This window comes from Polypterus senegalus, chromosome 9 (assembly GCF_016835505.1).
Source record: "Polypterus senegalus isolate Bchr_013 chromosome 9, ASM1683550v1, whole genome shotgun sequence".
In the NCBI taxonomy this organism is placed as follows: domain Eukaryota; kingdom Metazoa; phylum Chordata; class Cladistia; order Polypteriformes; family Polypteridae; genus Polypterus; species Polypterus senegalus.
Genome location: NC_053162.1, coordinates 113354945 through 113378923, shown reverse-complemented (window position 1 = coordinate 113378923; position 23979 = coordinate 113354945). Strand labels below are relative to the sequence as shown.

Here is a 23979-nt window from a genome sequence, read left to right as displayed (position 1 = left end):
ACTGCCACAATTTCCATATTGCATATATTTATCATATTTGGAATATTCACATTCTGTGTCATTTGCAACAAAATGATAATTTATTGTTTAAAAATAAACAATAATGACATAAACAGAAATATGACAAAAAGAATGTGTTATCATTCATTAAAGTATCTACTCTTTTTTAATATTTCAGTCCCATTAGAGGCTCATACTGACTCAGAGCTCACTCTTGCACCACAGTCACGAAACCATGCCAAGAAAAAAAATAATGCAGGAAAGAAGAAAAATTAGGTTCCTAGAACTCAAAGGCAGCAGTGTTGAGCACTATGCCACCTTCAGAATAAACTTAATAACAGATTAAAATATTATCAGTATCAGTTAAAATACCATGCTCTTACTTAATGCAATTTTCACTTTCCTGGATGCATAAAATATCAAAGCACCTTCTCTTCTGTTAGTGCTGTTGCTGCCTCACAACTTCAGCATTCTGAGCTTATTAGTTGGCTTGAAAATTGTCCATATGGAGTCTATACATTCTCCCCATATTTGTGAGGGCACTCCAGGTACTCAAACCAAATTTTTGCCAAATCCCAAAAACATACAAACATACAGATGATGCCAAATTCTCTCAGTCTAAGTGAATGTCGGCATGTGCAGGAACATAAAACTGCCCAAAAATGGGTGCCCAGTCTAGGCTTGGTTCCCATTTTATCTCCAGTCCCACTAGTTAGGCACTGGCTCTTTATTACCCTAAACTGGATTCAGCAGCTTTGATAATTAATAGATATTTGTTAATGATTAATTCATTCTAATGTGCAGGTTTTTGCTGAAGATAATATCAGTGTGTGTATTCAGGACTCAGCCAACTAATATTTGGAAATGGAACACAACTTTTTGTGGAGTCAGGTATCCATTCATTTTTTCTAACATATGCTTTTCCAACATGAAAAGTAATTAAATATATGTTATACCCTTTGTTAAATATTAAAATGTATAGAATATATTTGCTGTTGTTATTAGGAAACAGTACACAGATAGACAGCTATACAAATACATTTTCTTAATGACCAATATATATTAATATACTGCATATAAAATTTTTTGAATATTTAACTCTAATGAGGATATTCTGTAGTTAAAGCGATGCAAACATGGTGTTGACAATTGATTACTAATCAAAGTACTGAATTCACCCTGATTTAAAAATTATTGTTATGGCCAAAGTCACTGTGTGAATCTCGGAGTAAAACTTGTCTTTGGTAATGGAACAAAATTAACTGTGATGCCAGGTAAATTATGATAGTTTTATAAGTTATTGTGTTTTAATAGAAGTATTCATTTCAATTCATTCATTTTTAATTCATGTAAATCCATTAACTTTTAGTGTATTTTAATCCTTATAAAAGAAAGACATCTTTACAACAATACAATTTTCAATGCGTTTTTTGGTTTATTACTGTTAACCTACTTGTACATAAAATTTTCATTGATTGATAATATAATTAACAATTTAGTAAATTAAATATTAAAATATATTAATATGAAAAAATATTGAATAAATGTGGCATTATAATATTATGTGATAAAGGGAATTTTAATAGTAATACCACCAGGATCATATTTATATTTTTATGTGTGTTTGAAAGGGGTTGCAGATTGTGGAGAGGATGTTTTGCCTGGTGCAGGGCCCAAGACACTTGCCTCCTTAGTCCCCCATCCCCTTACAGACAGCTCTAATTACAAAAAACATTAAATATTATTTAAATATCAGCAAAGCCTTATTTTCTATATCATTTTGTGCAGTTTCTATTGTATTGTAGTAGTTTGACAGTGAACTGTTGTCCTATCTATAATGTTTACATACTGCAAGGAGACTTTGATTTAGTGCTATACTAAGTTCATACTACTGTAAATGTACAGATGAAATACCGATATAAGGATAAATGTTTGAAAACTATACATTAGTGAAAAGTTTGAAAATACTGTATATCATTTGTTTGATTTTTGTTGAAACATTAATTAACTAATGGTCTTTAGTGCTTAAGTGATTGAAAATAACTGCAAAACAAAATACTATCCATCATCAGACAATTTAGTTTAGGGATTTAGTGGCTGAAGCCTGTCCTCAGTTGTATTGTGGTCAGGAAAATGGCTAGTGCTAGGTGAATTGTTAGACGTAACCCATACCAAGAGAATGTGAAAGCACAACATGTCATAAGTGAAAATATTAAAACATAGAACAAAAGACTCAGTTTTTACTGTACCTAGTTTTGTGATGAAATGCAAAATAAATTTGTGTTTAATTTTTAAATTGAGATAATTTCACACAATTATTCCTTGTTACCATTTGACACAGATTCACTACAATTTAGGCTTTTGTCTTTGATTTTATGTTTTACATTGCATGTGGTTTTCAGAAGAAATTGTAACTTGTCTATTTATTCATTTTCTGATATTTTGTAGGCTACATATTAAATTAATACAGAATGCCCTGTCCATTTATTCACTCATTTTCCAAGCTTGCATTTTCCAAAACAAATAACAAGGTGTCAGATTTAACTATGGTACCATCAAGCTTAGGCAAGAAACATTCTTAGACAAGGCTCCAGTCTTTCATTCACATGCTTTAACATCTGAATGTCACCATTTAGTCTATGTGAATGTCGGAGAAAAACAGTGTAGAAGAAAGCACACCATGCCATCTTAATGAAGATTGGGACTAAACTCTAATTCTGGAGATGTAAGACTTTAGTGCTAGGTATTATGCCATTCTGCCAACATTCACATTCAAAGAAAACTTCAAATGTGCCATCTTTCATCTTTTTTTTTTTTTTTATTGATTCTAATGTACAGTTTTTGTTAAAGGTGGTAACAGTGTGTGAATTCAGGCTACAGCAAGCTTATATTTGGTAATGGAACGCAACTTATTGTAAACCCAGGTATATTCTAAATCATTCTTTGGACTAATTTTATATTGAAATAATACTGATTTTTAAATGTATAGCTAAATGACAATAACGTGTTTGTTATTATTTATTGCAAACAGTGATGATTAGTTTCAGAGAAGCCTGAACACCAAAACTGAAGTAATTATATATACTCATATAAAATATATATTCATTTTAATCCTAGTTATTTAAATAAAGGATAGTCATTGTTCTATGATTATTAGTTTAAGAACTCTTTTTAATAAGTAATATTCATTCCAATATTGGCGTTCCGTCTAAACACAGAGTGACTGTGTTTACTCTAGAAGGAAGTTCATTTTCGCCAAACTCTAATGAAGCTGATTGTGATGCTAGGTAACTTACATTTAATTTTCAGCAAGATATAAAATGACAATAAAAATGCATTTAAAATTGTATTATTAAGCTCCTGAGATGAACTGACATGCTGTCGAGGGCTGTTTCCTTACTTGTGTTCAATGCTGCTGGCTCTAGCCTCCATGATTAAAAATTGAACTAAGCACGATCAAAACATTTACATTATGTTATGTTAAAATCTGCTTATATTAAGTATAAAAATCAGTTAATTGGGTCTCAAAACTACATGTGTATATATACTGTACATAGATAGCATTCTCAGACCTCCTTAATTCAATGTAAGTTAACAGGAGTCCACAGTCTGTCCTTCATTGACCACAAGTCAAGATTGAATCTAGTAAGAAATACCAGAGCACCATAGCACCACTCACACACAGAGGTGTTGCCAATCAACTTAACACAAATGCATTTGTTAATGTGAGAAGAAAGCCTCCACACAAACACTAATTAGGCAAGGGATAGAACCAAGATCCATTAGGCAAAGTGCTTAGAACTCCCACACTTTATGTACAAATAGACCTTAAACTTATTTCTTTGAAAAGAAATAGAGCTCCAATTAGTTAGTTAAATTTAACATGTGTCAAATATGTACAATAAAAGAAATATTGTACTGTCTACTAGTAAATCAATTTAATCTAAAAAATGAAAACCTAAAATTCTTAAGTGTTACATGTATCATTTACAATTCGTTTATAAAGTCTACTATGTAGTTTTTGCTAACAAAACGTGTGGTAGTTTTGGAATAAATAATTTAATATTTGATAATGTAACCTAAGGTAAACATGTTTCTCAGCAGTACATCTTTTCTTTTTATGTTCTTTTAATTTATACATTTCTTTGATTGAAATATGTATGAAAGTGTGAGTTTGTCAATTAAAAAGTTATATACGTTCCCCAGAAAGATAGTCATTAGTTACTATTAATTCTGGTTTAGTATAGTGTACATGGCTCTTGCAACATTATAAAACTAATTATACTTATTTCAAGTAAATTTAATGATTATTTAATTCCTTGTAAATACCCAATTACAATATCATTATTACCCCACCTGAAGTCAAAGTAATTGCTAAGAACAGAGCCACTGTGTGAACGATGCTTTGAAGATGATATTTGGCAATGGAACACAACTCATTGTGATGCCAAGTGAGTTTTTTGTTTATTTGTTTGTTTTTAATACTGTCCTGTAGGTTTATAATACAAGAGGAATTTGCTTGCACATTAGTAAAACTAGTGGGAATCCTAAAATTTCCTTAGAGACAAGTTAGTGGTGAAGTTCATTTTTTATCAAAATTATCTAGTGTTTCTTTGTTTTATATTGCAATATTTTAAATTTGTAAATATACTCCTAAAATGTAATTAGCAAATAACAATAAGAAACCTGACATACATTCCAGCTCTTGTGATACAGTTACAGCAAATACTGCCTATTGTATATATATATATATATATATATATATATATATATATATATATATAGAGAGAGAGAGAGAGAGAGAGAGAGAGATTTTTTTTTTTTTACAAAATCATTGTTTAAACTGCAATTTATAAATATACACAAGAACAGAATATGGTAATAATTAATAATACTACATTTGGTTTATGACATGCTTATTTCAAATCCAGAGTATTACATATAAAAAAAATAAATAAAAGTCAAAAATCAAGTTGTACTGATTTTCATGGATTTGGCTTCATTATTTTTGTATGCTCCACAGTTTGTTAAAATATATTCCTTTGAATCAAAACTTGCATTCATCCCAACAATTAAAGTGTAGTAAAAACATATTCAGTTTGTTATGTTAATACTTTCATAGTTCTTATCGTACTGGACAGGCATGGACCACAGCACAGTTATACAAAGCAATACCAATAGAACACAAATAAGCTTTTAGCATTTAGACTTCAATGTCTTCATACATTTAAATCTACATTCATTCTCTTAAAGTAAGTTTAGTTCACTTGGCACCAGAAAAATTACAGGTAGCTTCGGGAAACAAAGTCTTTAGGGAAGGGACAAGTTGGACTTGACACCAAAGACTGTTTTTATTTTCACCCACCTCACCCGTGTGTAAGTGGTTGATTAGATTGAAATTTCTTGGCGAATAATTGAAAAGGACCATCAGTTTATTTAATTAGTGATTTATTTTTTTCAGTCTGATTGTCAGAGTAACTTAATTTGCAACAAAATGAAATATCATTTATGTAATATACAAAAAAAAAAAAATACTGTTATAGCTGAATATATATTAAGGTTCATGTTAAATTATTGGCAGAGATGCCTCCTGCATAACCCGTGGTTCCTTCTCAAAAATTTCAGTCTGAGGCTCCAAATTTTAACAAGGCATCTGTGTTTTGTCTAGAACATTTTCCTTCTAAATCCATCCATCCATCCATCCATTTTCTAACCCGCTGAATCCGAATAGGGTCACGGGGGTCTGCTGGAGCCAATCCCTTCTAAATCCTTAGTAGCAAAAATTTGGCTTTTACTAAATTTAACATAGGTGACACAATTCTAATTTATAATTTAATGAATATTTTTGTGTCTAATAGAATTTTTTTATTAGTCATATATAGCTGTACAACGTTTTAAAGTTAAAAAAAAAGAATATAAAGATTAATACTAACTGGTAACGTAACACACATTACTGTAAAATCAGTTATGCATTGAGCATAACAGTTTTTTAATTAAAATTGATTAAAATATAACTATGTCTGTTAGTGCTATTTACAAACATTACTGTAATAAAAGGTTTTATTTAAATATATATATTAATATATAAGTTTATACATGTGCCTTTTTTTAGCAATCGCATTAAACTTCATTACAATGGTCAGCACTACTGCCTATGAGCCTCAGGAGACTGACTTCATATCTTCTCTCAAGCTCTACCTCTATGTACATTGCATATTTTCTGCATTGCATTAAGTCTGTACAAACATCTCTTTAGATGCTCATGCAGGTTTTCCATTTGGATCAGGAAAATATATGAGTTTGGTTAATCTTTCATTTTAAATTGGCTTGATGTTAGTAAGTCTGGGAGTACATCGTTGTTCAGGGTTGATCCCTACCCTACCTGTTGAGGTGGACTCCTACCACTACAATTTTAAACTGGATTCAGTAGGTTAAAAATGAACAGATTGAAGGATTGAACTTTATTTAACCGTTATAATGAAGTCTGTATTTTAAGTGAATACAAACATTATATTATGATTTGATTAGGCCATTGAAGCAAATTAGACAGCATGACATTGAAGCTATTGCTAAGGTCAGGGCCACTGCTGCGTTACTTCTGAATGGTAGCTTATCTTTGGCAACAGAACAAAACTCATGGTGACACCAAGTAAGTTGTGAATTTGACAGAATTTTACAAGATAACATTAACTTTTTTTAACTGAATCTTTTCATTTCACTCCTACTAAAATATAGCCTTATAATGAATTTTGTTTTTGTGTTTGTTAATAATGTGGCAACAATTTATTCATCAACACATTTTGAGGAATCAGTTTAGTTATAAACAAATATTTTGTTAACCAATTAAATTTACACCCATAATATTAGGTAACATGACACTTTAGGATAATCAATACAACAATTCACAGTGATTCATTACTTAGATTTCAAAAACATACAGGTTTACTTTTAATTTAATCAATTTAAAAGATATTTTAATTTTAAACAACTGCAGAAATGTTTGTATCAATACTATGAGCTGAACCTGAAGCTGCAAAGAGTCTACATATTCTAAATGTGCCTTTTGGGATATTTCCTCCAATATTTCAGTTTTCCTTTTAAATTCTGAAGAGGTTCTTAACAAGTTCTTTTGCAAATTTAAATTGGTTGTGGGTATATGATTGGTACTTCAAAAGACTGGTTTAGGAATGTCATGGGTGCCCTGCAATCTCAAACTAGATTAAACAGATTTATGAATGTTCATTTAATATTAAATCAGTCTTTAATTATTGATTCTGTCTGTTCTTTTGGCCCTTTTCCTTCCCTGTAGTTGTGTTTATACATATAGATAACCATCCATTTCAGGGTAACAAGGATCCTCATCCTATCAGTTGTGTGTAATGTAGAAATCAGTGCTGGATTAGATCCATAGCAAGGAACATCAGAGAGCATTAATACACAATAAACCTGTACAGAGTTGTAAATTCACCCATGTATATCTTTAATAATATATGATAAAACAATGTGCAAACATTTAGGGAAATTGCAAAACCTGCAAAAAGGCACTTTTTTGGCAAAGAATTTTCAACCTCTCTGATTGTCACTTTCACTTCATCTTGCAAATGTAATTTTTTTTTTGGTGTTCTACTGAATAGTAGTATATTGCGTTATATTCATGGAATGTTTCCTCACATATCCCAAAAATATGTATTAGGTTAAGGGAGACTGTGAAGTGGAAGTGAATGTGGGTGATAGTTGTTGCTTTGACTAGAGTCATTGTGTGAATTATGGAAACCAGTTTATCTTTAGCAGTGGAACTAAACTTATTGTGATGCCAGGTAAGCTTTATTTTTATTCAGCGTTATTTACTATATTGTATTAAAAGTGCTTTTGATTTCAGTTATTAATTTTACTTTTGCACGCCCATGAAGTGTCTAATCTGCATGTTTATTTCTTAGTAAAGTAGAAACAATACATCAGTGCATCATTTTCCCTTTGTTTTTTGTCCCTTTTATAATTGTAAAAATAAGCAGTAAATAAATTTCCAAAAATAAATATTTATGAAAAATGACAAGAAAATATCTTTTAAATAGCTTTGACTTTTTGCCAGGTTGCAGATATTTTTTGGTTGTTAGTTTTCATTGCTGAAGTTTGATATTATTGTTGTTTTGAAAATAAAATAAATTAATAATTGTATTAACTGTTGTTAAATTAACAATTACAAATCTTATAGACTTTTATTATCATTACAGATTAATAATAATTGTTGTACAGTAGATTGAAAAAGAATAATACAAAATTATGGTAATACCTCCACCATCTTTAGACTGACACGCAGTTCCAGGCTCTGTTTAAGCCCAAATATATAAGTGGCAATACTATCGAGGATATTGTACAAGTATATTACATTAACTGTTAATAATGGAGTGGAAGCAAAATAATTAATTTTGTCTATTAATTTACTAATGCTGGGTTACATTAGAAAATACTAAAAAGAGCATAAATATTTTACCTTTAACAATAATGGGAATTATGTCCCTTGTTATATGCGAATAAAGAGGAAGTGAAATAAAGATGTAATTGAATTTTAAAGATTATTGGACATAAGAAGTACAGTATAATATATGGAGATTCAAGTTACACTTTGCAGGTATTTTAAATTTGTGATAATTTTATAATTATGCAATTAACTTACATATTTTATAATTAATGTATTAGTTCACAAAGACATATTAGTTTAAGCTGTTATGCTACTGTCTGAGGCCATTCCTCTTCCTGGTCATTTCATTAGCGTCAAGCCTTTTCTGTACTGTACTGAATAAATGTGAGACTGTGATCAAAAGAACCCATAACTGCTAACACTTTATATTACATTACTGCAATTTATTAGGTCTTTTCAAATTTCTGATTCTAAAAAGTGTATCATGTCATATTTCTAGAAGATGTGGATAAAAGTCGGATTGCAGTTTCACAAATGAATGTATCCCAGTTGCCTAAACGATCAGATATCAGTATACAAAAGAAAAAAAAAAGTAAAGATTCCTTCAATATAAAAGTAGATAAACAAATAAACACATGAACAACATTGCTAATGAGTCCAAATTCCTTTTTAACCTCTGAGGCACCCCAGTATCAAGTCTGTTCAGGCAAGGTATCGGCCATATTAAGAATTATTATAACTGAAATACATTAAATATAATTCTACCCATTATTTTATTTGAGAGTTTTATGTCATAACTTCAAAAGTAGCTATTGCTAAGACTGGAGTGTGAATGTGGGATACAAAGTAGCTTTTAGCAGTGGAGCAAAATGTTCTGTATGTGTTTCTTTACTGTCAATATTGGTTGCAGGGCCTACTTTCCTTCAGGGGTTATTTGTATTACTTTTTGTTTATTTCCATTAAATTATGTGCTCTCAAACAGTTTTAAAATAACTCATAAGTGAAATAATGTACTAGGTTACATAGTGAAAATTATTAAGCACACTTTTCAAAAATTAAATATATTATAAATATATTTTATATATTCCTGACAAATGGATTTTTTGCTAAAATTTATTTCCCCCAACTCTTTGAACAACGTTTCCTTATATTTTTCACCTCTACAGTAACACAGTAGTAGTATGGCCTTTTTGCTAGTTGTCTCTGTGAATTTTGTAACCTCATCTCAACATATATTCTGTATTTTTAAATATCTATAGTGGTGGGGTAGTTAGTGCTGCTCTTTTGTGGCTTCTGAGTTCTGGATTCAAACTGGATTGCCAGTTAATGTATCAAGTTTCCTCAATGTGTGCTAAGCAGAAACTCAACACTGATTTTCAGACATTAAATTTTGGTGACTTAAAAATGATCCTTGTGGAGGACAAATCTATAGTGTAAACAATTAGCATTTCATACAACACATTCACTGTCCACTTGTTGCAAGATGCAAGATTCTGTTGTTTTCATTCCGCTTATTATTGTTACGAGTATAATTTTAAATGCATTCTTGCAAAATAAAATTCAAATATATAAGAAACAATACTAGAGCTATTATGCATTTCATGTTAAAAACAATAATTTGTTCTAACTCATTTTAAATTATATAATTTTGTGTATCCATGCCGTATATTACTATGGAATTTCAGAAAGGGACAGCACAATCACATAGTGGAAAAGATTACCTAATATGTACTATCAATTGTTTTATGTTTTTTATGAGGTCTGTACATTCCCTTAAATTAACTTAAAATGAAGAATACAAAATAAATGTAATTATTAAAATATTGAAATATGCAATATACACATATTCTGTTACAGATGTTTAGCGTGTAACAAATACTGTAAGATTGATTTTATCCTCTTAAATGCTAATTGAAATATTGTAAGTTTTTCCTGATCAAAAAATCTGAGTAAAATATGTCATGTGTTTACTAACAGCATGTATTACTAAATAGTCAACTAAAAAAACATACACGGTAGTCTTATAGGGGGTCATGATTGTCACTTGTGAAATTCTTACTTGCATATGCTAACAAATATCTAACAGATTGCTCTTCTCTGGCTCCATGACTATTCCCTCACATCAAAACTTCTGTTTTTTCTTACATGAAAAAATCTTGGAAATCTGTTGCTGAATGCTTTTTTTGATCGTTTTAACTTCAGAAACCTGACATCCCAGCCCCTGCAATATTTGTATTTACTTGTGTCTTTTTGGTATTTGTCTTACTGCCACATTTATGTTGTAATTACATCAATTTTATATTTTACTTGCCACATAAAACTTACAGACTTAATATATAAGGAATAAATAATTATGCAGAATATACAAAAAATATCATTGGTATTCATTTAGGTGATTTACCAGTCAGTAATTTAGCTACAGAAATATTTACAACATAGTTTATAAACTTAAAAATTTGGTGCATTTCCGAAGAGCATTGCAACCCTGAGAACATTGTAGACGCCATCTTTGGACTCATAACAAACAAGACTCATTGACTAACAAGAGTTTCCCAAAATACATGACTAATTGTAATTGATCAGGGTAATCTTTGAATTCTGCATGTTCCCTGACCCGCTCATTAATCATTAAGTGCTGGCTACCTCTTGTGCCAGCCTTAGTAACAGACAGTGTTAATCAGATAGAACACATTAAAATGGTATTATGACCATTTTCTGAAAATGTACAATACTAATATATGCGGTTATATGAATGATATCATATTTATGACTAAATGCAGTAGAACATTTGTTAGGTTATGCTAGTCAAACACATTGACCCACAGTTCTAAAATAAAAGACAAATAAAAAACAAGTTAAAGATAAGGAGCTGTGATACTTCCTATATTTTGTAAATAGATACTTCTTTTAACTTATCTACCAAGTTACAATTTATTTTATTAGTTCTGGTGGCTAATGTAGCACAAATGGAACATTTCTATTCTGGCAACATCTTTTTGTGTTCAACATAAAATAAAATGGCTAGATATTCAGTCATATGGTAGGAAGTTTTGACTATTTGATGATCTTCTTGATTATCTCTGTGCATTTGTGTCTCTGGGGCATTCTCACATTCTGTATCCTGGACTTTGTCTGGTATGTCGATGAGCAATCATATTTGTGTGCTACTCAATTTCTCTATATTCAGAATTGCCTCTTGTCCATCTATGCACCTCAGCATCTTTACTTGTTATTTGTCTCATCCTTCGTCACTTAATCATCTTCTGTGATTTGCTTGATGCTCAGCAGATGTTGCCACTCTTTTTTTTTTCTTCCTGCCATTAGGGTGGCTTTCATTTATTTTTTACAACCACTTTGACATAAACATGAGACCACAGGTCACATTGCTGTCCTTTATGGTCACCAGGTTGGTTCTGCCTTTTTAAAAATTTCTAGAACAGCATTTTGCAAACTCAGTCCTGGGGAACCACTGTGGCTTCATGTTTTTGCTTCAGCCAGATTCATAATCAAAATAACACTAATTTCATTTAATTAGGTGGTATTTTTCTCTTATTCTACATCTAGAAAAGCACTGCAGGATTATTTTTACATTTATAAGACATTTAGAAATATTTCTATTTTTGCTATAGATTTCTAAGCTTAACTAGCTGAACTCTCTTTTGCTGATTTCATTATATTTTGCTCTTTCTTTATGCAGTTTTCTCCCCTCATTATAGCTTAATAATGATAATTAAAAATGAGCAGAGCAAACACCCAGGCAAACAACACTGAATGAAATGAGGCAACTGCTTTAGTGTCAGATCCATTAATTAGTAAATAATGGATTATTTAACAATTAGAACACCTGGAAAAGTAGAATGAAAATCAAGATGAAAAAAAAAAAACAACAATATTCCCATATAACTGCTTAGTACATTTATATATTATATAATTTTCTATTTTCTATATTGTTTCCAAAAGACAGAATCTGGGAAATAACAGTTCACTTAATTCCAGTCCAAGTGAAGCTAAGTTGGAACAAAAACCAGCAGCCACAGTGGGTCCCCCAGAACCCCTATTCCAGAACATATTAAGTCATAAGCTTTTGATTAAGGCCAAAATCAAGATTCTAGCCCCACTAGTTTGCAAGTAATCATGTGACAGACAAACAGACTTTAGCATTTTATATATATATATATATATATATATATATATATATATATATATATATATATATATATATATATATATATATATATATATATATATATATATATATATATATATATATATATATATATATATATATATATATATATATATATATATATATATATTTAATGGAGACAGAATTATTGAGTTAATTTAAATACATTTTAATATTAATTATTAAAAATTTACAAGTTGATAATATCTTTATGGTCATGACATAGTCTGAAGGAGTATGGAAATTTTAATTTTTATTTAAGAATTGTTAAAAAGTAAAAGATGATAGAAATTAAATATAAACAAAAACAATGTACACCGTCCCTCAGGCTGCCTAGGTAATATCTGTGTGCCTAAAATGGAATAAAGTTATTTTTCTTTTTATCTCATCTCACTTCTGTTTCTTCTCACTATTGGAAAAGCTGTTGTATAAGTTAGTAAATCGTAATACTGTACAGTCACCTAAAACAAGAACAAGTCAATAAAAAAATACAAAAAGGATCTTGTACATTACATGCATCTATTGTAGCAGTGCTAAATAACCTGTAAGATTCATTGTTTTTGGGAAAGACATCCCAGGTTGCTCTATTGCTGAACATTATACTTTAAACTTGTTTAAGGCTCAGTATTATTTGCCAGCATCATGGATTAATCAAAACTAAAACCATTTATAAGGGAGCCATCATAGCTGAGCCGCAAGCAACTTTTTTTGCTTGCAAAAATGCATTTTTTTCTAAATTTAAATATTGACTTATTGTGTTCCATGAGAATATGGATGAAGCATCATTATTTTTTAGTAATTTATCTGATTGGGGTTACTTGTCTGTAAGCCAAAACAATAAGGTTAAAAAAATGGATTGTAGAGCTTGTTGAACATGTATTTAGTCTCTTAAAATACATCCATCCCACTATATCCTAACTACAGGGTCACAGGGGTCTGCTGGAGCAAATCCCAGCTAACACAGGGCGCAAGGCAGGAAACAAACCCCAGGCAGGGCGCCAGCCCACCGCAGGGCACACACACACCAAGCACACACTACGGACAATTTAGAATCGCCAATGCTCCTAACCTGCATGTCTTTGGACTGTGGGAAGAAACCAGAGCACCCAGAGGAAACCCATGCAGACAAGGGGAGAACATGCAAACTGTAGTATAATACAGCAATCTGGTAACGCAAAGATATAAAAGTAACAAAATGCCTATCATTTTTATAGATTTTCTTTAATGATATATTCTGCATTCTACATTCTTACTAATTTGGTTGATATTATATATCAATAGAGCTCTTGTTTTTACTATTAACATTCTTGAAAATGGTTGGCACATTAGATAGACTGGTTATTGCCTTTAATCAATTCTAAATATCAGGTTTGAATCTTATAGACAGTGCCCATCTTGTATGAGTATGAGTGTGGATTTTTAGGCCCTGTGATGGACTAACACCAGCCGTAGCAGGAAGAAGATCACTATATAAAGTTTATATGTTTTTGCGATGTTTGGATGGGTTTCTCTGAGGGCTCAATTTTCCTGTCAAAGTTTAAATATATCAGAATACTTTTATTGGAGTTTTTCTTATTCCCAGTATGTGTGGGAATGTGTCCTAGCTTTCTCTGTTTGCTGTAGTGAAAGGCTCTATCAGCCCATGACCCATTGTTGGAAAATGCAAGTTCAGAAAACAGATTCATTAGTTTTATTTTCATATATACTGTACTCTATATACTTTATTTTGTATATTTTGACCAATTGAAAAGTTTAAAAAATATCACATAATAAGAAATGCAACATATTTCTATTGTATCTCAACAGAACATTACTCCAAACCTTCTGCCTATATTTTGAAATCAAACAAGGATGGGAAGGCAAAAGCTTGTCTTGTGGATACCTTGAGCAGCACTAACCTTACAGTAGAACTGTCTGGCGAGAAAGCTGAAATAGATCCTTCTATTGTGGACACAGAAAGATTGTTCAGCGTAGTGGCTATTCCTAAAGAATCAAATGATGTTCTAAATTGCATAATTAAATACAAAAATGAATCAGACGACATTGTGTATGATGCAGCTATTGATGAAGGTGAGATATTCTGTATGCTTAATTATTTTATGGTGAAAAATAGAAAATTCATGAACTGTTAGTTAGATTGTCAAGAATAAACAAATGCCAAGATTAATTCTTAAAAAAAAAAAGAATCCATTAAAAGAAAGACTCTTGGAATGTATTTTGTTAAACCCAAAGTCAATATGGCAATTTTTTCTTATTCTGGATTGCTAAATTGCACTGGTTAACAGCTGTATTGTAATGTTGCTGTTTTATACTTTTTATTTAAGGTGAATATATTTATTGTTCTATTTGATAATTTTTAGGGTAATCAGTTAACTCACCTTAAAGGTTTTATGTTTTATAACATTTGTTTACATGTTTATTTTCAGAAATTAATATATGCAACGGTGACATTAATACAGGTAAATACTCTCTTTTATACAAAGCATTTTCTATCCTTGTCAAAAGTAAAGTGATTGCTAATTTACTTAAAAATGTAATTTACTTAAAAATTTTATTTTATTTACTTTTGTTCATGCAATAAATATTTATCTGATGACTGAACAAACTATTCAAACTTATTCCACACTGGTTTGATTTACTTTCTAGATGAAAATCTGAATACCTTGACTTTGGCTGTTTTGGCTTTAAGAATAATTTTTTTTAAGAGCATCGTGTTCAATGTCCTCATGACAGCACGAGCATGGATGAGCTAGGTAAGTAAAACCCTGTAAATTCAGAATATTAGCAACACGGTGTAGTTTTTTTTATACAAAAATTTCTGTTTGCTCTGTCAAATTTAAATATGTTTATAAAGCAAATAAACAAATCATCTATTAAACTGCCAAGTGAGCTGATTGAGGAGGATTATTGCATTAGCATTAACACATAAGATTTGCACAACCCTTACTTTTAGCAGTTTGAAGAGGAATTACCTGTATATATTAACCAAGGTTTATATTTGACAAGGGTGTCATGCTGCTTTTAGCTCTTTTACTATACCGTTCTGAGATCCTAGGTTCAAGTCTTATTTAGGTAATTTTTCCATGGAGTCACCCATATATTCATAATTACTATAAGTATAGCTTCTTTCCACAGTATATTAAAGGTAGTGTATGTATGTTAGATTGATCAGTGAGCCTAACTTGGGTTCTCTTTAATAAGTGTAGGTGTATGGCTGAGTGTGCCTAATAATGGATTGGCGCCTTGTCTAAGATTGGTTTCTGTCTCTTGCCTATTGCTGTCTGGGTTTGGTTTCGGCCTTTTGTGACCCTAAAATTGAAATAAAATGAATTACTGACTGAATGAATGAATGTATGTCTTAATATTTATGAGGAAAGATTTTGTGTGAATGAATCGCTGCATTTGTTAAGAGATATTGTTTCAAGTTAAAATCAGCTGGAAAGATTATGTTTATTTTGGGAGACTGAATGTTAACTTTAAGGATTCAACCATTGTTTATGTTCCAGAGAAGCAGTCAGGAACTGCGTGGACTTGAGATGTCACTGCAGTCAAAACATTTTCCCATCTTATTACCATAAAGTTAAATGAAAGTTGTGAATATTGCAGTGGATTTCTGCAGTCACAGTTTATTAAGATAATATACAGATTGTCTGCTGCTTAGCAAGGCAACAACAGTTGTGGGACAAAATGGAATAAAAAAATTGGCATAAAAGAGTCAGAATTCATGAAAGGGTCATAACTGGGAAAAGAATAATTAAATAACAAAGCTCAGGACATGTGGCTAAAATCATAACCAAAGAAAAGATTTATAAGTCATAAGCCAAAAAGGGTACACACAACATGTAAATCATAATCAGAAGACCAAAATAATTGTAGTAACCAGTGAATTTACAGCAGCATGAAATGATGTAGAGGTTTTCTCATTCATGAATCCAGTCCTGGATGTCAATGAATATGCAATGTCATCTTTAAAGGAATCACATCTTGATGCATGTTGAGAACTACATCCCAGCAATAAGGCATTGTGTCCTAACAACCAGTCTCCAACATTGAGGTTTTCATAAGGAAAATAAAATAAGTATACTTCAGAAAGACGTAAACCATTTTTAACAATGTTAAAATCACACATTTTAAAAAAAAGAATATAAAAGCTAGACTGCATTGCCTCAGAAACCTCAAGAAACTCAATTAAATAATTCTTAAAAGCTAAGGAACCGTTGTAAAAAATTAAAATTCTAAGCCAAATCAGGACAGATAATAACTTGCAGAAGAGTTACTAGCAAATTTAATATACCCTGCTGTCTATCTATTCATGACAAAACGTAGTTCATCCTTAGAACATATGCAAACTATTATTTCAGATTAAAAAATGAAGCTATTTTATAAATGTAGTTAGTTAGACATTCCAAATACAAGCGTTCAACTGCTTTTCCAAAGTAACCACAAACTGTTTGACAGAAAATGGAAAGCAGTCTAATTGATTTTTTATACCTTAGCTTGACTGAAGTGATCTATTTTTTTCACGTTTATAGGCAAACGTCTTCATTTTAATGTTCCTGTTACTATGCACGTTCACAGCAATAGTCCTCTTTAATAAGAACTTTATAGATTTTTTTTCACCTTGGTTGATTTCCTATATATTTAATTTTAGATTCACTATTTTAGAAATAAAATTTCATTACATTAATATATTCAGTATATTAAAAAATTCAGAATTGGTCTAAACAGAGAGCATGTGCTTATATTTTTCAATTAGCACTGCATCTTGAATTTTAGTCATAACACATGTGAAACTGAAAATCTATAATACAAAACTGGAAAGCAAAATAAAATAATATCAGAATTTCAGGCAATTCCAATGGGCTTTGCACTTGTCACACAGAAAAAATTCAATAGCGAACAATAATATTTTGCTATCTTGTCCCTTATTGTTTTCTGAATCTCCTTCTTCACAGTTTAGAGTTTTAAACTTTCAGACACGTGTTTGTCCATACTCCCTGAAGTAATTTGAATTTTACCTGCATATACTGATTGATGCAGCAGTGTACAGTACTGTAGAAAATGGAGGTTGTTTTAAATATGCCTGTAAATTACATTTACAGACCATTAATAAGGCACCATATTATGTCATATACTGTACATACTTTTAGTCCAAATCAACATGGTTTCATTGTACCTAACAGATACTGTGTGTATCTGTGCTATTGCTGGATTTGGGAATCCAGGAGGGAGTTCACAACCATCTTCTTTTTCTACTTTTTATATATTTAATTCCATTTAAAATATCTTTGAGAAAACATTAGCCTCCTCAAGCAACACTGACTCTTTCTCTTGTAAGCTAAATCTTCTATATGTTTTTGCTAAGAATCCATCCGGCAGCTAATACATTAGCTAATATTCATTTTTATTTTAAAGTGCACATTGTTTTATAATAGGTAACAGCATACTTGTGTTAATAGCATTTGCAGTACTGTTGTGATTAATATTTTATGCTTAGTAAGTAAAAATTTTTTCCTTGTGGTAATTTTGACTGCAGTAAGAAAATTTCTTGTCACATTTATATTTTGCAACAGTTAAGAATGAAGTGGAATATATTGTGGGGAAAGAATACACTTCCCTCTTATTTACTAAGACATTTCTATTCATGTATTTGTTTGTTTGTTTATTTATTTTGGAAATATACAGTCTGGTTTTTAAAGCAGTTTTAATACTTTAGAACAATACAGTGTATTAAAAAAAAATGTTAAAATATTTTCATCAGAAGCAAATGGGGTAGCAACTGTGGTTGATAATCCTGTCATTTTTTTAAAAAAAAATATCAATTTTTTTTTGTACCATTGGAATAGTTTTTTACAATGTCAAACTCATTCCAGCAATGAAGGTGGCATATTAAAAGACTGAATTACTTAAAAATCTAATACTAATAGTGAAAAGTAAGTGGTCAGTTAATAGTAGCTAGAACCAAATATAAATATCAGGTAATGTTAAGGGAAAACAGCATTTATTTATGTAGTACATTTTAATACAAATTATGTAGCTCAAAGTGCTTTACAAGATAAAAAAAGAAAAAAAAAAGTATAAAAATATGATTAGGCAATACTAAGTATCAAAGAATAAAGTAAGGTCTGATGGTCAGGGAGGGCAGAAAAAAACAAACAAACAAACAAAAAAAAAACGCTGGAGGAAAAAAAAAACAAAATCTGCAGGGGTTCCAAGGTCATGAGACCACCCGGCCCCCACTGGGCATTCTACCTAACATCAATGATCTCAATTAGTCCTCATGGTTTTCGGGCTTCACATGGAAGAATTCAATGATAATGGTCATGTTGACATCTGACCTTAATCCATGAATGTAAGGACTGCATGGTGCCTTGATCAGGTGGTGGTGGCACAGATCGCCATTACGGAAATCCAGAAAAAGAACAGCAGAGAAAGTAGGAGTTAGTACAGATTGTATAGCCATGATTCTTCTTCTTCTTCTGTGGGCTGCATGTCCTCTCTCATGGCATCCATAAATCTTCTCTTAGGCTTTCCTCTTTTTCTCTTGCTTGGCAGCCCTATCTTTAACATCCTTTTCCCAATGTAAAAATTATAATTAAATGCATATACAGAATATTAGGGTTACATTAAAATGAAGCTATAAGAAAGCTCTATTAAAATAATGGGTTTTTAGCAGTTTTTCAAAATGCTCCACCATATTAGCCTGGAAAATTTCTATTGGCAAGCTATTCCAGATTTTAGGTGTATAACAGAAGAAGGCTGTGTCACTACTTCATTTAAGTTTAGTTCTTGGAATTATAAGCAGACACTCATTTGAAGATTTAAGGTTACGATTTGGAGTGTAAGGTGTAAGACATTTCGAGATATAGGATGGAGCGAGATTATTTAAGGCTTTGTAAACCGTAAGCAGTATTTTAAAGTCAATTCTAAATGACACAGGTAACCAGTATAGTGACATCAAAACTGGAGAGATGTGCTTGGATTTTCTTTTCCTAGTTAAGATTCTAGCAGCTCCATTCTGCACTAGTTGCAACCGATTGATGTCATTTTTGGGTAGTCCTAAGAGGAGAGCGTGACAGTAATCTAGCCGACTGAAAACAAAAGCGTGAGCTACTTTTTTAGCATCTTGCAAAGTTATAAGGGATGTAATTTTTGCTATAATGTATATAATGTGTCAGTTAAAGCTACACTGAATCAAAAAGAATATTTATAATAGGTCATCATAAATAATAAATAATATCTAAAATAATGTTAATACTGTTAACAGTATTACAAACTATATAAGCCTACTGAAAACACTTTTTAACTGGAAGAAGGTTTGCTTAAAAATAAAACTATTAATTAAATATAAACATACTGTATTACAACACTAATGTATGCTTTACATTTCTGATTGTTTTTGTTTTCTTTCTTGCAGGATCACTTGGTTTTATTAACAATGTCAAGTAGAAATACTCAACTGAAAAAAAGAATCTTTAGCCTGCATTATTAAAGACATATTTCAATAGGACAGATTTAATCAAAGTATGCATGGGCATTGTTTATTGTTATTGCTTTTGTTATCTATATTCATGTTTTTCAACAAATGTATGTACATGTTCAGATGTAATTTATGTTATCATTGTTTTCCAGAAATACATTACAATACTTTGCTGTACTCTTGAATTTATGAAAACATTTTATTTTTGTGCAAGGTTATTTAGCAGAGCTCTTCATTGAAAATGTTATCCTGTTTACTTAGTAGCTCTGAAATGTGCTAGTTGTAAATATATACCTCTATACATTCATTGTTAGAATAAAGATGCACATACTTACCTGAATAATGTGTCATTTAATATATTTTAACAAATTGTGTCTTTGTTATAGTAGTGTTTTATTTTGCATTGGTGGAACTGACAATTAGTTCTTCAGCGGGTCTTAATTTATAACTGTTTGGTTTTCCATTTTTACCAGAAATACAGATGATGTTTTTCGAATAAAATCCACTAAAAATCCTAAAATCCAAAATACCCTGCAGAGGTCACAGGTCAGCTAATAATGTTCATGGGAGAGCATAATAGAGCAATAACCTTGGGTGCCCAGTATATCAGGAATGCTTTAACAAGGCTGTAAAGATGTAACGTTCACTGATTGATTTCAACATGTGTTGTTATTGTGATGAAACCAAATTTTTGACATAAATTTATCCAATTGTTTTCATTTCTGTACATTTTGTATGTTTATTTGACATTTTTTATTACTTTTTTGTTATTCAGGCAATGTGATTTTTTTATATAGTTGCCACTAGTTTGGGACTATCTTTTCATGGCTGTGGCCATCTTGTTTAAAGGTTGCTATGTCAGCTGTCAGTCACATAACACTGAAATCAACTGACATATTAGGTGGTGCTGTTTTCATTTTAAAAGATGGTGGTCCAAAGCTTCAGCCATCTGAGTACTGAGTCAAAGACAAAAAAACAAACAAAAAAAAAATCTCCAATATAGTGTGATTTAGCGTTAAACAGTCAGACTACAACAAGGATTATTCTATATGCTTTCAGATGTCTTGGTTTTGATGATTAATTTGGATGGTTATTTATTTATTTTTGACAAAATGTCTGTTTTGCTTTTAAGCATCATTAATATCCTGGCCAATTTTTCCATTGTTCTTAATACTTTCTGAGCTCCTATTTTCTCATGATAATCATTAGACAAAAAAAAAAAAAGATAAAACTGTAGTAAAAGAGTTGTTAATCTGCTTTCCATTTATAAAAAATTACCTTCACATGTCTGGGTTGACATGTTTGGTTTGGTGTGTAATACTTCTTTCATATAAAAAGGAATTATGACTGCACTGGACCAAAGACAAAGCTCATGCATTTATTCAGTTCTGGGCTGATAACGGTATTAAAGGTAAGATTCAACATTCATCTTGTATCCAGAAAGTATATAGAGAAGAGTCAGTCAGTCATGTCAGTCATCATCCAAACCACTATATCCTAACAGGGTCACGGGGGTCTGATGTAGCCAATCCCAACCAACACAGAGCGCAAGGCGGGAACAAACCCTGGGCAGAGCGCCACCACAGGGCTAGAGAAGAGTCAAAAAGCTCAATTCAACAGTCTTCATATACAGTCTAAAACAGTACTGAGAAAACATTACAACAAGAGCATAAAAAAAAACACTACTGCACTAATTAACTCAATATAATATAATATGATATAGGGTGGCACAGTGTGTAGTGCTGCTGCTGTAAGGAGACCTGGGTTCGCTTCCTGTGTCTTTTCTGTGTGGAGTTTGCATGTTCTCCCCGTGACTGCCTGGGTTTCCTCCCACATTCCAAAGACATGTAGGTTTGGTGATTCTAAACTGTCCTTGGTGTGTGTGTGTGTGCCCTGCATTGGGCTGGCACCATGCCAGGGGTTTGTTTCCTGCCTTGTGTCCTGTGTTGGCTGGGTCTAGCAGACCCCCGTGACCCTGTAGTTAGGATATAGTGGGTTGGATAATGGATGGATGGATAATATAATAAAGCACCTCTATCTACCATGCTCAAAGCACTTCACAAACAGTTCAACAGGTACTAAAATTATGGCACAGTAAAGGATCAAAACAGTAATGCTGAATATAAACTAATATCAAACATTAAATACCAAATAATACAGGTATTTTAATATATGAAACACAAAGTTCTGCATTAGAATAAGAAAAAAACAAAACCAGAAAATATTAGAAGAAGACCCAGTGCAAATCACATAATACTGTATGTATAAGGTTACATGTAGGAATATAAACAAAGATGTTAAATTGCTCACAAGAATGATTGTCTAGGAAAGAAGACGTAACTAAACTTAACTTAGTTCAGTCGCTCATCGCTTGCATTGTGGAGGAAAATAATGAATAATCAATAAAGCAAAACTGGATTTTGTTGCAAGTTTTAAAAGCTCAACGCACAATGGACATACAAATGGTATCCTTTTTATGTTTAGATCAAATCTGACCTGACCTGCAAGCCACTGCAGAGTAAACACAAATAAGATGGAGTCGCATCATTTGGACATGCAAATTCAGCACGTATTTAAAATGTCTCAGTTAAGCAAAACAAACAAAGTCTGCAGTCCATAATAAGTTTTTAAAGTAGTAATGCTTCATCCTGCTTTTATCTTCTTAGTGTGGTAAGTTGTCACAGGAAAGCTGATGTCAATGTGGTAGTGATCCACTTGAATACCCAGGAATACAGAACAAAATGCACAAAAATCACTCCATGGAACACAAGCATATGGTGCTGTTAGAAGTGCAGCATATTAGTGAAAGCAGAGGTATTATAAAAACAAAATAGTCAATCGGTTAATAAATAGGGCATCAAGCAGTTGCAAACAACTTTAAAAGATATGCTTATTGAAGTAAATACACCCTTAACCCCTCTTTACTCAGTCCTGGTTATTATGCAGTAACATTTGGAAAAAGGTTATGAGTCAGCCTGAACTTTACACTTCTGCCTCAAGGCTTGAAGGCTATGATGATTTTAAAGCACCTGTTAGCTGATTTTTTAGACTTAGTTTATGTGATTCATAATATTTCAAATCTTGCTATTTTGGAGTAGCTGTTGTCATTATCACAAATCATATTGATTGTTTATGTACAATACAATTTAGTATTATTTTGCTTCAGCTAGCTACAGGTTTATATACACCTTTCACTTAGGATCAGAGTCAACACCATCTGCACTCACTTCCCCACCTCCATCAACCAATCAATTCCAGGATCCTTCACCAGTAACCAAGAGATTTGGCAGCTGCCATGTGTACCCAGGCAAATCTCTCTCTCTCTTTACTCTGTCTTTCTCTCATGCACATGCATCCTCAGCTTCTCACACTGGCTCCCCATTCTGACAGCATCTCTTTTTCTCTCTCTCTGTCTCTCAGGTCGGTGTGACTCCACCAGAATTTTCATTCTATATACACCTTTGAATATGAGCTAATTTTGAATAAATAAAACTTGTTACCTGTTGACCTTAAAATCTTTTTTCAAATATAAATAAATCTGAGAATAACTATTTAAAGACATGAGTATTTGTAAATGGCCCTTTTTCTTATCTTACATACAAAACATGGGCCTTGATATAATTAAGCAATTAGCATTCCATTAGAAAGGGGGCATCTTCCTGGAGATATTTTATTTCTTTAAATACTCATTTGGGATAACTCATGTTTTTGAGATCCACGATTTTTTTCTACACAGAAATTTGTTGCTCTGTTGCATTCATTGATCTATTTTCCAAAAAACTAATTTAGATCAGAGTCAAAGGTACCTGTCTTAGCAGACATAATGCAGGAACCAAGTCAGGACAGGGCACTGTCCATAACAGGGCATACTCATGGGCAGAACCTCACAAAATC

General features: G+C 31.6%; 1 gene segment (V, D, J or C); it reads left to right on the top strand.

The window, feature by feature from the left end:
* The first annotated feature begins 1124 nt into the window (after positions 1-1124).
* On the top strand, positions 1125-21765 carry LOC120535632. The segment is given in 5 exon segments: positions 1125-1274; positions 14412-14675; positions 15032-15064; positions 15252-15358; positions 20023-21765. Coding segments are annotated over 4 exon segments (411 nt in total).
* The last annotated feature ends 2214 nt before the right edge of the window (positions 21766-23979 follow it).